Below are 13,385 nucleotides of genomic sequence, written 5' to 3' on the forward strand. Positions count from 1 at the left end.
TTTTCGTTTTTCAGAAATCAACGTACAGCCTAAACCAAGGACCTTACAGTTCTGAAATTTTGCACACAGGTTCTCTATATAGCTTGAATAAGTACTAAGAAAGGCCTTTTGGAAATTTCTACCCTTAAGAGGGTAAAATAGGGGAAAACTGTTTTTTTGAAATCCTTTAATTTTTAAGCAACTACTATAAAAAATTGTATTTGGCTTTCTGGATAGGAACAAGGACGCACTTATTTATCTCCCTCCGAAAAATCAACCCCGTAGAGGATAAAATAAGGGTTAAAAGCTCATTTGAACAATCGTCAATTTTGAAGCAAACACTATGACATGTTGTATCAGGCTTTTTGGATAAAAATAATGAAATGCTACCTCTAACGAGGTAAAATAATGACCGAAACTTTGATTTACTGAAGTTATATATTTTATAGACCGTGGTGAATTTTTTCGCAAAATAGTAACACGTTTTAAAAAAAAGTTCACCAAACCTATCGAGTAGGGTGTCAAAATAAAGGAAATTAAGAGGAGATTACATATACATTATATAATATATCTTATATATAAAATTCTCGTGTTAGTTACCGTACTCCTCCGAAACGGCTTCACCGATTTTCACCAAATTTTATATACATATTCAGTAGGTCTGAGAATCGGCCACTATATTTTTTTTTTACACCTAAGTGATAAGGGTTGTTCATCCTTAACATTTTTTTATTTATATGGCAACACAACGTTTGCCGGGTCAGCTAGTACATATATACTCGTATATACACATCGAGATGACTGTCTGACTAAATGAGAGAGTTGCTGTGCCAGAGATCAACGCAAAGGGAAAACCGCTGAACTTAAGCGTGCTGGAATTTTACACATAGGTTCTTTATATAGCGTAAATGAACACTACGAGGATAAAATAGGATAATATTGTTTGAACATCTTTTGTTCTTGAAGCAGACACCTTCTATGAAACTTTGTATTTGGCTTTCTGGATAAAAATAATGAAATGCCTATTTCACTGCTTTTGGAAATTCTACTTCAGCCTTTTTGGTGCAGTCGGGTTTTTGATTTTTTAAATTAATTACTTGTTACACTTTTCAGTGATAACATAAAATTAATGTATATTAATAGAGTTTATTACGTAATGTTACACCTAGACGGGAATGTTAACGTAAATGTAAACTTCAACATAAACGTAAACCAAAACCTTAAGTTTAACTTGTACTTATTGTTTAGGTTGGAGGTACCCCTGCATCGTTCAGAAACCTTATTATAGATATGTGCGCGCCGATGGCGCAGGCTGGCGTTCCTCTGCATTATAAGGGTTGAAACTTTGAAGATCAAATTTTCCTAACAGAAGATTCATAGATCTTGCTTAAAAATTGGTGGATTTTTAAACAAAACTTCAACCCTCAGTTTACCCTTTTAAGGGTTGATTTCGAAAAAATGGTGTAATTGATAGTTAATTATTGCTAACCAGAAACCCAAATGCATAATGTGTGATTCGAATTTCGCGGATTTTTAATAAAGTGGAAAGTGTGAGTGCTTAATAGTTATATCTAAATTGAAAATAGCTTAAATCAGTATAAGCCTGTAAAGATAGAACTGGTAGAGCTTTCGGCGTGTAACTGAAAGGGTCTGGATTCGTCTTCTAGTTCAGACAATTTTCAAATGAAAAAAGATTTTGTTTAAGTTTTAAAAATAACCATAAAATTGTATATACAATTACAATTACTCGTACTTCGCTACATTTCCAATCAAAAAGAAATCTATTACTTTTGATCTTGATTTAGCTGTTGGCTAATAAAGATGCAACTAAATATAGTTTTCGATATAAAGAGACAAGGAAAATAATAAAAAGCATGTCATTAGTCATAATAATTATAATTAAGAGGAAAATGTTTTTGTACAATATTGTTAACAAATACATTTATAGATAATTAATTCATAATTTAACTACGAAATAATATTTTTTTTATATTTTTCTATATTTTTTTTACTTATACACTGATTTATAATTAATTTTACTCTAATTATACAAGCGAGCTATAAGGAAAATTTAGGTTATCTCTAACACGTATATGCTACAATTTAAAGTACACTACAATTTAGTAAACAATTTTATACAATGACACAATTTTAATATAAGTACTACAATTTATAATTCTAGGTAATTATATAATTATTTAAATAACCGTTATATATTTTGCGTTTCACTAGATTTAAAGTTATAAGTAATTTCTTATACAATAATAACTATTCTCTCTGCTGTCAAATGATTATTGAAGTTATCATATAATTTTACAATCAATAAATAATGGACCACATATATAAAATATTATAAAAAACATAACTATGGGAAGTTTCATTCACGATCTTATACCTGTTACACCATATTTAGATCGCACTTCTAGAATTTTCCTGCGTAAACTATTTTCAAAAGAATTCATATCGAACGGACCCCAGCCTTGTGTATGTCCATAATGCATCACATATGTAGTTAATGTTGATATTGCTGTTTTATCCAGACCAGGTCGTATATCTAACCCGCGAACATAATTATTCTTAGTGTCCTTTAGTGAGCATACACTTAATGCATTTCGAGAAAATATTTCTGATAATAACATTTGTCCAAATGCTTCATAATTATTTGCTGCTCTTTTACAATCATTAAATTTTAGATTGTTTATGTATATTTCACGAGAAGGCATAAGCTCAACAACCCCTGGTTCAATTTTTTGATACTTTAAAGTCCACCTGGAGTCATGTTGATCATATTCTTGAGGTAAAAGAAACGTAATTTTTGAACCACGTTTTTTTGTTGGGGGTTCATAATAGTCATCATTATTTTCATTGCCATCCTTATTTTTACTATCACCACCAGAATCATCATTACCATTATTGTCATCGTTGTCATTAGCAATGTAATTATGTGTCAGGTTATTACTTTTCTTATTTTTATTATTTCCAATTTTTTCTTTATTCACCAATTCAAAATAACGGTCTATTGCTTTCAGTATTTCTTTAATTGCTTCGTCAAATTGAACAGATGTAGTATTATTATAATTGATATTTACCAAAAACTGGTTGGTTATAGTTAACTGCGTTTGTTCAATAATATTTTGAATAATTTTTAATAAAGATTGCTCTACAATTAAGCTTACTACAGGTAAGGCATTAATTGTAGTAAATACATTTGTATTAAGTGTTGATTCTAGGCATCTATTATTTTCAGGACAAGTATTTGGGTCAATATGATTCTCTTCGGTATTTTTTTCAACAGTTATTTCTTGCGTAGGCATTTCTTGATTTAACGAATGTTTGGAGACTGGTGATAGTGAAAGTTTATTTTTACATGATTGTTTGATTGACTGGGATGTAATTGGAGTGCTCTGTGCAGAAGAAGATTCATTATTTGTATTATTTTTCATATTAATACTTTTCTCCGTATGGTTTAGTTTAGGCGGTTTTCCAGTACACCTTTCTTGATTACGCAGTTCACTGGTAGATTGATCTTGTATGACTTGTATTGACATATTTGGCATCACTTTTACATTACTTTTTAAAGTGTTAAGTTTAATTTCTTTTCTGAGTGTGCTTTGAGAGCTATTGCTTTGTTCTATAGGATTAACTTTGGTGGATTTATCAATTACTATTTGTGTGCGTGGCTCTTGATTCGTTGCACTTGCAGAGCAAGCACGTTGATCTATAGCATTTGCTTGGGTAGGTTTATGGAGTATTTCTTGTGTGGGTGGCTCTTGATGTTTTGCTTTCAGAGAGGAAGCGCGTTGATCTATAGGGTTCGCTTCAGCAGATCTATGGAGTACTTTTTGTGTGCATGGCTCTTGATGCATTGCGCTTTGAATGTGCGCGTTATGATCTGTAGGATTCACATCAGTAGATCTATGAAGAAATCCTTGTGTGTATGGATCTTGATGCGTAGTGCTTTGAGAGTGCCCGCTTTGATATGTAGGTTTGACTCCGGTAGATCTATTAAGTATTTCTTTTGCGCGTGGCTCTTGATTGGTATGCATGGATAACCGAGGAAAGTGCAAATGATTTAGATCAGATGGAGTACTCATTGTAGCCATGTTTGGCGAAATTTGCTGAAGGCCACAATTGTATTTATTTAACGCATGCATAGGTCTTCCAACTGATTTGTTTCTTTGATTCAAAATGTGTTTATTTAGCATTAAAAAATGATTACTGTAACGCAGCGCGGTGTTTTTTTCTTCGACATTCGACTTGACTTTAGCAGAATTCGGCTCAGGTAGATTTTGCGATTGGGAATTATTATGTAAAGTTGCTGGATACTGATGTTGATGTGACTGATCGGACAAATAACGGGATTGGTAGGTTGAATTCTGAACAGTTGTGTTTATAGTATTAATCGGAGGCCGGTTGCTTGAACGCATACCATGCATTTTGTTAGATTCTAGTTTAAGTAGTTTTTGTTTTAGTGAAATAGAATGTGCATAATTTAAAAAGGGTAAAAAGCGTGGGTCCTGTTCATATTTACGTTTTGATGGCTTATCAGGCTTTCCCGCGGATTTGATAGAATACTCGGTAGCTCCACTTGTTGAACTATTTTGGCAATTTGATCTTTCATGAATTGGATCTAATTTGTCATTTTTTTTCATATCTACTACTTGTGACTTCTGATTTGGACTGTGTATTGGAAAATTTTCTTTATTATTACTCGTCAAGGGCTGACGGGACTGACTGGGAAGAATTGAAGAAGTTTCATTCTCAGCACCACTTTCTAAAACCGTTTGATCAGTAGAATTATTTGTAACAGTAGACATTTCAACTTCTGTTGTATCATGTTGTTCTTGTTCTTTTTTTGGTGACTCATTTGAATGATTTGGCCTTTTACTCATTGATTCAGATGTTTCGATAGTGGAAATCGTTAGTATTGGTTGTTGAGTAGATAATTTTATCGAAACGCTTCGGTTATTTTTCAAAAGCAGGTCCTTTGTGTCATTTTTCTTTATTGCAGGATCCGGCGATGACCTTTGATTCATAGTATGTGGTTTTCTTTTGGTAGCTGATTTATTTTCTGAAATAAAACATTTTTCTATAAATACCTAAGTAAATATTATTGTTATTTTTGTTTGGAAGGTTGTGGTGGAGTACTTACCATTAATTTCTGTATTGGAACATTCATTTCTCTGAGGTTCAGTTGTAGTCCTTGATTTTATATATTTTTCTGCTTTTGTGAACGAATCTGTAAACAAAATAATATTTTGTTTATATTTCCATAACAAACCAAAACATACATAAACGTAGTTAAATAAAACAGTAAAAATCATGTAATCTAATTACACATAACAGTTAAAACCACAGAGGCGTGATAAAAATAGACTCAATACTCAATACTTTATTGCAATCATGGTTTTACAATTATTTTATAAAAATCATTTACAATTTTAGAAACACATGAACCCACAGTGGGTGTAGCAATGAATACGAGAGCGGCCGATTTATATTTACAAATAAACATTGATGTCAGATTTACAATATTATTTCATTTAATAAGTATTTATTTCTTTGTTAATAATAATAATAATAATTTTATTTGTTTCGTATTTTAGTTTTCTAAATATTCGCTTAATTTGTAATATGCATTTTTTATTAATAATTCCTTTAAGTAGGCGTAGAACTCCTTGTCGTTTTTGTTTGATCTTATATTTTCTGGCAATTTATTATAAATTTTTACGCACATGAAATTGGGATCAGTGCTATAAATTTTAAGTTTGGCAGTTGGTAATAATAATTTGTTTTTCTGTCGACTCTGATATCGTTGGAGGCACTCCTCTCGTTCTTGAAAGAACTGCGGGTACTGCTTTACAAATTTGCATGCTTCCATAATGTATACTGCTGTTAGTGTGAGTATTCGATTTTTAATAAAATAAGGTTTACAGCTGACGGGTTCCTTAATGTTTTCCAGGATACGTACGCATTTTTGTAGGGTGAAAACATGGTGGGCATCCACACTATTTCCCCAAAGTAGAATGCCGTATTTGAGCCATGCATATGCGTACGCATAGTATGCAGACAAGGCGGTTTTTAAGTTTGTTGTTTTTCTTAATTCTCTGAGTGCATATATAAAATTTGATAGTTTAGTTCGAATTAATTTTACATGCTGTTTCCAATTAATATTTGAATCTATTTGTAATCCTAATAGGGTAAACACGTCAGTAGATTGTATTTTTGAATTATTAAATGTAAAATTTATGTCAAGAGGAGATTTTTGATATGGTCTAAATTGCATTATTTTAGTCTTTTGGAAGTTTATGTCAAGATTATGATCATTCATCCAGTCAATTATATTATTTAGAATGTCAGTAAGATTATTATTTAAATTAATATTGTTGTTACCAGATGTTAATAGTGAAATGTCATCAGCAAATAATACACAAAAGTTATTTAATATTTTTGGAAGGTCATTTATATATAATAAAAATAGAATACATCCAAGGACACTTCCCTGCGGGATTGAATTTTTTGTTTGTATGATGTTTGATTTAATGTTATGGATTTTCCTGGTATTAGGTTCAAAGTACTCTATTTCTACAAACTGTTTTCGGTTTTGCAGGTAAGATTTGAACCAATCATACGATATTCCTCGTATACCTAAATGGAACAGTTTGTTTTATAGTATTTTAAATTGTACTTTATCATATACTTTCGTCATGTCTAATAATATTCCTATAGCGTATTTTTTATTATTTATTATGTCAAGCACTTGTTGCATATATTTGTAGATGGTCAATATTGTTGATCGATTTTTCCGAAATCCGTTTTGAGAGTCGTCATAAATATTATATTTTTCACAAAACGAATTGAGCCGTTTTTGCATTGCTTTTTCAAAAATTTTTGAAGATGTGGGTAGTAAGGCGATTGGTCTGTAGTTATTAGGGGCTGTTTTGGATAATTTTTTGTGTACTGGCTTGATTAGAGAAATTTTAAGTAAGTGTGGAAAAGTCCCCTGTGACAATGTTTGGTTGATCAATAAATGATAAGGTAGGGTTAGCTCATTCGCACAGCTTTTAATTAGAATAGGTGGCAGCTCATCGACACCATAGCTATATTTACTTTTTAGATTTTTAATTATGTGAAGTACTTCGCGCGGTTCGACTGGGCTCAGAAACATCGTATTTTCAATACGGTGCATCGGTGGGCGTCCGGTAGGTGCGCGTGCACCTACTGCACTGTTGGCACCTCCTACCGACGCGAAGAACTCGTTAAAATGATTCGCCACTTTACAAGGGTTCGACGTTATATCATTATGGATTTTTAGTTTGATGTTATTTTTTGGTTTTTTTATATTCTTATTTGTACGTTCTTTAATTATTTTCCACATGGTCTTGGTTTTGTTATGAGATCTTTCCATTTCAGCTATATATTGATTACGTTTTGATTTTATAACTGTTTTTTTTAATATTTTTGTATATTGGTTGTAATAGTTAATAAGAACTGGATGTTTATAATGATTAACTAATGATTTTAATAGCCGTTTATTTTTACATGAGATTTTTATACCTCGGGTTAGCCATGTATATTTTTTATTTTGTTTTAATATTAATAGTTTTCTCGGAATGCATTTATTTAGTATTTCTTGTAAAATTTTATTGAACATAGTGTAATTCTCGTTTACTGTTTTTTTATTATCTAATACAGTTATCCCATCTATAGTTTTTAGGCAATTTTTAAATTTGTTTATGTTTTGTTGGTTAAATATTCTTTTTTCTATTTCCCATTGTATATATTTAATTTCTGTATCAAATAAGCTTTTTATTTTTACGATTACTCCTTTATGGTCTGAGAACCCATAATCGTGGACGTATGTGTTTAAATTATATTCATGTATATTTGTAAATAATAAATCTATGCAAGAGGATTTGTCTTTTGTCACACGGGTTGGTTCATTTACATATTGTTTAAAATTGTAGTCTAACATTAATTGTAGTAATGTAGTTGATTGCTGATTATTTTGTAATATATTTACGTTGAAGTCACCGCCGATAACGATATTCATATGATTATATTTTTTATTTAGTAATTCTAATATTTTTATCAATTGGCTATAAAATAAATCGGTCTCTCTACTATTCCAATATATAACAATTAATAGTAAATTCAGTTTAAGGACACTGGTTGCACTAACTTCAATTATGTATTCGATTGTCATATCCTCTATATCTTTTCTTTCGGTAAATACGTTGACATATAGAAATAGAATAGAAAACATTTATTTTACAGTTAGTTAGTTAGTAGACATAAGTTACGAGTAAGGGACAGCCCTACACGTTAAGGCTGCACCGCGCAAGCCCTACACGGTGCTTACGCTGCATCGTGCCTTCGCGGAACGGTCAACGCTGACGAGGCGCTCGTGCAGGTGGCCGTCCGCCATGGGACAGTTCACCTCTATCGCGGCACCTCTATCACTCTACTCTAAATCATTAATCAGCTTAATCACATAAAAAATCATTGGTAGTCAAGCTTAGTAATAAAGTTGCACTCACCATTTCCATATTGCACTTTAACTTTATAAAAACACCACTCTTCTCGTATTGGGAAATCTTTACGAACACTTTCTCTAATAGACGGTGAATACTTAGTGGGATATGCTGCGGAAGTTTTTGGATTTGTATTTTCATCCACCTTCATCCATCCATATGGAACACAAACCTCTAAATCAATAGTACTGTAAGGTTTCTCCAGAAATTGAACCACATAGTACTTATATGTATGTTTGATTTCCATCTGAAAATAAAACAAACAAAAGTTCACGGTCACGTCACAAAACTATCTGTTTATAGCTGTAAGATCGCGTACAATGATACATAAATTAAAAAAATACCAAAAAACTAGTCCACCTATGAGTTTCAACTGAAATATTCAATCAGCTTATTACGAGTATAATCTTAAAGAAAGCACTTTGAAATACAATACACAAAATAAAATTTTAATTGTAAAATGCGTGGACTGTGTAGGAGAGCTGCCACCCATGGAAGCAGACGAGAGTAGCACGACCGCACGTGACACTTGCGACGCGGGATTAAAACACTTTTATTCGGGACAATTTGAGTGTTGGTAGTGTTGAGTAAAATTGAAGGTTATTGTAACCCATCCTACTCATTTTCTGATTACGTTTTATACATTAGAATGGGAACGATATATGTTTTAGCAGGTTATCAGTTTATAATACAGCGCGCTCGCAGAATCGGAATCGACTTCCTAAAGAGAGGTTATCTCTGTGGGTTATCTATTTGTCACGTATTTTCGTATGTCCGGCGATTGTTTGTCGACGCCGCAGCCGATCGACATTATTTTAACTCTATTGTATGCGACTAGCTTCACAGGGGTCTCATTTTTGCTAGTTTTAGTAAATTGAAAATTTTATTTTGAAAACATTTGAAAGGGTCATTAAGGTATTTTCGTATCTTGATATGGGTATGATCTGATGATTAGTTTGAGTTATGGGGTGGATTCGTCATTACAACCCGTTTTTGACACATTTTATGATAACTTGCCCTCTGTCCACCCTATTCTCAAGGAACTTGGAGTGAGCATTGAGTATGTAGGATAACATGATATGATGGAAAATTGGATCTTCAAATCTCCAACCCTGATGGTGCAGAGATGCCTCCAACATAAACAATAGGAAGGAGACATTTGTTGCTTATGTATACGTAATGAAGCTAGGCAGCGATTATGATGATGACTAAACAAATAGATAATAAGCTTTATGATATATAATGGAGAATTTACCTTATTTTACAGGTGTTAGAGTCGAACAAAATAAATATTTTTCTGTTTTGTGACCTTGTTACTCGGTGAACTGCTTTGAATGTTCTGGTGAATAAAGTATTCATTCGGTCCATATATAGTATATACCCCTTATACTTGAAACTACGTCACAAAGCTAACTCGTTTTTAGTATAGGATAAGGTCAATACCTATTCGTAAAAATCATTTAGAGAATATTAGATAACGCGTATTTTTTGTCACATTATTCCATGCCAAAGTTGAGTGATCAAGAGTTATAAGAAATGACGTAGTTTTCTTTTATATAAAGTTACGTCACAAAAGATTGTAAACAACACAGATAACCTCAATAAACATCCTAACTGGTTTGTTATTTTAAACAAAAAATTGGGAGTTAGAAATCGTAACTACGTTTTTGTTTTGATATCTTTTTTAAGAGTAATATTGTTAATAACATGAAAGAGATAATGATGTATACGGTTAAATACGATAACGGTTAAAAATTGGAAAGTATTTATAATAGAAAGGATGACGAAAGTAGTTTGGGTAAAACATATCTTATATATAAAATTCTCGTGTCACAATGTCAGTTAAGTATTCCTCCGAAACGGATTTACCGATTTTCACCAAATTTTATATGCATATTCAGTAGGTCCGGGAATCGGCTACTATCTATTTTTCATACCCCTAAGTTATAAGGGTTGTTCACCCTTAACATTTTTTTTATTTATATGGCAACACAACGTTTGCCGGGTCAGCTAGTATTATTACAAAAAAATAAATATGAGTTTTAGACTAAAGTCAGGGTTTAAATAGAACTAGTTATAAACAAATGTAGCGTGGAACGTAGCTTCTGTAAACGACGTTGGCGAACTGTGAAACAAAAGAGTAGTGGCACAAAAGACTAGTGGACATGAAGTAGGAGTTAGGAACTTGTTTTAGCAACAACTACAGAGTTTGGGTGTAAAATGTAGCGAAACAACTCATTACGTTTTCAAGAGCTTTATTTAGCTTTTAGGGCCGGCGTTAAAGGGCGATTTGGGGTTTTATAGACCGAAAGTACGTAAACGCGAGTTAATGTTAAATACGGAAAACATTTGCACTGAATAGATGATAATATAAAGGTAATAGCTTAGTGGTTGAAATTCGGCCTCTCGATCGAGGGGTCCGAGGTTCGAAACTCAAGCATGCATCACAGATTTTTCGAAATTATATGCATTTTACAATTTATTTATCACTTGTTTTAACTGTGAAGGAAAACATCGTGAGGAAACCTGCATACCAGAGAGATCTTAAAGAAAAGTTCTCAAAGGTATGTGAATTCTTTCAATAGAAACTTGGCCAGCGCGGTGTACCATGGCCTGATGCTTCTCATTCTGAGAGGAAACCCATGCCCAGCAGTGGGATAGTAATAGTTTCATGACGATGTGCCAACTTGTACTCCTACATACATTGTGAGGTTTGAGTTTGATTCCCGCCTGAAGTATAATATTTATTCATTTTTGTACCAAAAATATTTACTTAAAACGAATTGGACTAATGTGATCTTTAAGTTTAACAATTTACATAACGAATTCTTCATTTCATACCGGTTTTAGTTATAAACTCATAGTTTACCCATTCGTGGTGGTTACGCGAATAGATCGTAGCATTACAAAGACACATTTTGGAGGGAAAAAACGTGTTTTTGTCCGCACGACCGTCCATGCGCCTATACGAAACAAAAGGACCTGTCTCTGTTTACGATAGTTTTGTTTGGGGAAAAACTAGTCGAATGCGAATCATGCTCTGATTATACTACCCTTATAGTGTGATCGCATAATGATATTTGGGTACATTGCATGATATACATTGTAGCTGCGTGTACATATTTGTACTTTTAAAGGCGATAGAACCCTTTGTGGTTCGACCCCGGCAGCACGCCACATCTATGTCTACCTAACAACAGCAGTGTTAAGCGCTACTGTGTTCTGGTTTGAAGGGTGTGGTAAGGGAGACATACTTTTCCGAGGCGTTCCAGCTTAGTCCTCAGGGTAGCGGCGCATCTATGGCCGACCTTAGATATAAATATCGAATCCTATCTGGGGATTATTACATATATCCATGGGCGGCAGTAGCCACTTGACATCAGGTGGGCTGCAGGGAACCTATTTATATATTATAATGAAAGAGATGTGTGTAAAGGCTGCTGATGTTTGTAGCCCCTTAAGGACCATCAAATGTCAAATTATGAGCGAGATTCAAAGGCTTGGTGGACAAGGCTGATTATGATAACATAATGAAAAAGTAAAACACTTGACTATTACGTAATTATAAAAGCATAGCGAAGAATGTAATAGCCTTCTTATCTGACAAATATAATTTCTTATACAGAAAATGTTGCTTAATCAGTTTACGTTTAACTGTTTTACTAACAGGTATTTCTAGAAAAAAATCTGAAATTAAGTGTTCCTTCTGTTATTTACTCACTATGGTTTGTTAGATATCAAGAAATAGAGAATTAGTATACAACGAAAAGCCCTACTAAACATTGCCTATGTTAATTTACACTTTACCTCAAATGTTGATTTTTTTTTATAATATAGAAGTAGCAGACGAGCATGCAGTCCACCTGATGGTAAGTGACTACTGCCGCCCATGGACATCTGTAATCAACCCCAGATAGGATTAGATATTCCTACCTGAGGTCGGCCACAGCTGCGCCGCGCTACCCCTGAGGACTAAGCTGGAACGCCTCGGAAAAGTATGTCTCCCTTACCACACCCTTCAAAACGGAACACAGCAGCGCCTAATACTGCTGTTATTAGGCAGAAATAGGTGTGGCGGTGGTGCCGCCGGAGTCGAACCACAGAGGGTTCTACCACCTTCACCTCAATTTCATTAAACCATTTGAGATGCAGGGTGTGTCAAAGAATGACACTAAAACCATGCATATGGCTCAAAAAACATTACCACCCGATATACATAAACATACTACCTATGCGAACGAAGCCCTCAAGGAATTACGTATCCAAAAGAGAAAGAGCTCAAACGACTGGTAGCAAATCAATAGGTGGAAACAGCTTATAAATAGCTAAGATCTTCCCCCGTGAAGAAAAACTTAGCGTTGATCCCACGGGGAGCAACGAATGCAGACGTGAGAGGCGGTTTTTTAGTCGGTACAGGTACGGGGTCCAGAACATCTAGACCCTATGATACGTAATAATATTCTTCCCCTCAGAAAAAAATCATTACTGCCCGAAGTTAGGTAAAAAGTATAACACCACAAACGCCTTCATAATAACGTCTTCAACGAGTGAACATCAGTACCCTTACCATGAGTTTTCAAAACATCCCACAATTTTACGTTACGTTTACTCAATCCATTATTCTGTTCCGTTTGCTTCAGTAGACTGAGTAAACGTAACAATAAGTAAGTGCTCCAGACTTTTTGTCTGCCTCCCATGTTCGCAAAAAGAGAGACAAAACATAAAGCGCCATGTTGTCAATTTAGACATTTAATGTAACGTGCGTTAATACGCTGATTGGAATTTGTATGGGCAAATACGTAAACAGTCATATTTGTCAAAACGTAAAAACTCATGGTAAGGGTACAGAGTTAGACGCACGCATCACAAAAC

At 33.6% G+C, this 13,385-nt stretch overlaps 2 protein-coding genes across 4 annotated transcripts in view; one reads left to right on the top strand and one right to left on the bottom strand.

Moving 5' to 3' along the window:
* The window catches only part of IRSp53 (Insulin receptor substrate 53 kDa), a 298,284-nt gene that overhangs the window by 51,113 nt on the left and 233,786 nt on the right, over nucleotides 1-13,385 (top strand). The window lies entirely within an intron of this gene.
* Nucleotides 2,017-9,856, bottom strand: LOC140744293 (uncharacterized). 2 transcript variants are annotated; one of them, XM_073075849.1, is made up of 4 exons: nucleotides 9,769-9,856; nucleotides 8,520-8,760; nucleotides 5,132-5,218; nucleotides 2,017-5,050 (listed from the first exon to the last, which is right to left on the bottom strand). In XM_073075849.1, exons 2-4 carry the CDS (start codon nucleotides 8,758-8,760, stop codon nucleotides 2,361-2,363), a joined length of 3,018 nt encoding a protein of 1,005 aa, XP_072931950.1. In that variant the 5' UTR covers nucleotides 9,769-9,856; the 3' UTR covers nucleotides 2,017-2,360. The 2 variants fall into 2 exon arrangements, with proteins under 2 accessions (XP_072931950.1, XP_072931949.1); XM_073075848.1 differs by lacking the exon at nucleotides 9,769-9,856 and adding an exon at nucleotides 8,874-9,029.

The sequence above is a fragment of the Epargyreus clarus genome, unplaced genomic scaffold, assembly GCF_041222505.1.
Source record: "Epargyreus clarus isolate Ecla_fem2 unplaced genomic scaffold, WU_Ecla_fem_2.2 ptg000008l, whole genome shotgun sequence".
In the NCBI taxonomy this organism is placed as follows: Eukaryota; Metazoa; Arthropoda; class Insecta; order Lepidoptera; family Hesperiidae; genus Epargyreus; species Epargyreus clarus.

Excerpts from the sequence above, each read along its gene's own strand:
- LOC140744293 (XM_073075849.1), bottom strand. The coding sequence starts at position 8,760 with ATGGAAATCAAACATACATATAAGTACTATGTGGTTCAATTTCTGGAG. Across the intron at positions 5,219-8,519 it reads TAAAGTGCAATATGGAAATG|ATTCGTTCACAAAAGCAGAA; the intron begins GTGAGTGCAACT and ends TTTTGTTTACAG. Across the intron at positions 5,051-5,131 it reads TTCCAATACAGAAATTAATG|AAAATAAATCAGCTACCAAA; the intron begins GTAAGTACTCCA and ends GTTTTATTTCAG.